Raw genomic sequence first — 1,723 nt, forward strand, 5'->3', positions numbered from 1 at the left:
TACACAGAACAAGTGCATTGTTATGTCATCTGCAAGAAAGCTTCCTAGCCAGATCATGTAGACAAGAGAATACATTTCTACATAATGTAAGATATCAAAACCTCTCAGAAAATGGTGCATTTTTTCAGGCCCAGTAACGCGTTACAAGTCACATCCAGTGCAATCTAATCTTGCAGGATATTATGCAGATCCCGCCTTTGGATGCCAAATATTTCATATGTGCGACGCGTTCGGCCGGAGAATACCCCATATATGTCCACCTTTGACCCTGTTTAACCAGAAGTACGTCTATCATTCGAACCACGAGGGATTTATTGTTTTAGATAGCTTGCTACTAGATTGACTCCTAGTAGAAACATTTATTTGTTTGTTTACTACGGCGATTTGTTTTTTAGTGAACAGGCGAAATGAAGCTAGCAAAAAATTATGCGTCCACCAAGGGTGAACCTTGCTATCTATACTTCGAAGAAATTGCAATTTGCTCGATGTTTCAGAGTGATAAACTTCTAACATCGTGTGGAGTGTTAATGTCCGCCATTAATAAACCTGATGTATGTTTAATTTTGATAGTATACATTATTATTATTATTATTATAATTATAAATTTTTTATTTTTACAGGTTCCGCGTCTGCGACTGGGCCTATAACGTTCAGTGTGAAGAAGCGATCGATCACTACTACCTCAACGAACTTACCTATGAGGAACCTGTGTTCGAGGATACAGGAGAGCGCCCACGCTCCGATGAAGATCCCCTAACAACATCGCGTGGAAATTTGCTGTCGATAGGGAAAATTAGAAAAATATCCCGTATAAGACGCCGTCGACTCAATGCAGAAGAATGGCCAGAAAAAGAGAAGCAAAGTTCTGTAAGTATTGCCTTTCAATAGGACGTGTTATAATCTATCCAATTATATCCTGTTGTCTCACTTTAGTGATGGAATATCATATCATCACTGATTTGTACTGTCGTTGGTTAGATATGATTAATTATAGAGATACAATTCACTTGCATACACGTGTTATCTTGACTAGCCTTGCTGTTTTCAAAGCATAAAGTAAACTTTCATTGTCTTTAAACTCCCATTTTCGGCATCTAGGTTATGCCGGCTTCGAAAGATACCAAAGATCGCTCAACGGAAGATGCACTGATAGACAAGGACGCTCTACAGGTTCGCCAGGATGACAAGGGTATTTATGACCAAGAAACAAAAGGGAGGACCCCCGATAAGGAGAAAAATATTTCGTTTTCAACGGAATGGCTAGAACTAAAGGACAAACATGTCACTTGAGGAGAGCCAGCAGACATAGCATACAGATAATAGAGGATAGCAATTATAAACAGCTGCTCTAACTAGTATTATGTGTATTTATTTTATTATCGTGCTCAACTTTATATACATATAAATATTGAGTTCATTCTGTTAAGACAAGGTAAATACTGCTTACGCTTTGACTCAGCAAAACGTCGGCAAACATTTGTTGATGGATTGTTTGAATTTCCATAAAAGAAAGGCCATGAGTAGTGCGTCGGGGAAGGCAGCTGTTCTTTCTGTGTCTATTCAGATTTTGTAATGAGCCATTTATATACAATACATGATATTGAAAGTATGTTTGCCTAATCTTTATTGTCTCTTTATACGTTTATACGGGAATCGGGTGACAATACATAGACTGATCTTAGTTTTAAGGCGCATTGAGGGTGATTCGTTGGAAGCCGTTCGT

The 1,723-nt window shown here is 38.3% G+C and overlaps 1 protein-coding gene across 2 annotated transcripts in view; it reads left to right on the plus strand.

Annotated features, from left to right (window-relative positions):
- The window catches only part of LOC111262846 (uncharacterized), a 4,382-nt gene extending 3,026 nt beyond the window's left edge, over nt 1-1,356 (plus strand). For both annotated transcript variants that reach the window (XM_022837430.2, XM_022837429.2), the window contains exons 3-5: nt 177-282; nt 621-867; nt 1,099-1,356. In XM_022837430.2, coding sequence (XP_022693165.1) covers nt 177-282; nt 621-867; nt 1,099-1,290 — 545 coding nt within the window. In that variant the 3' untranslated portion in view covers nt 1,291-1,356. The remainder of the gene's footprint in view (nt 1-176; nt 283-620; nt 868-1,098) is intronic.
- The last annotated feature ends 367 nt before the right edge of the window (nt 1,357-1,723 follow it).

This window comes from Varroa jacobsoni, unplaced genomic scaffold, assembly GCF_002532875.2.
Source record: "Varroa jacobsoni isolate VJ856 unplaced genomic scaffold, vjacob_1.0 scaffold_706, whole genome shotgun sequence".
NCBI classification, from domain to species: Eukaryota; Metazoa; Arthropoda; class Arachnida; order Mesostigmata; family Varroidae; genus Varroa; species Varroa jacobsoni.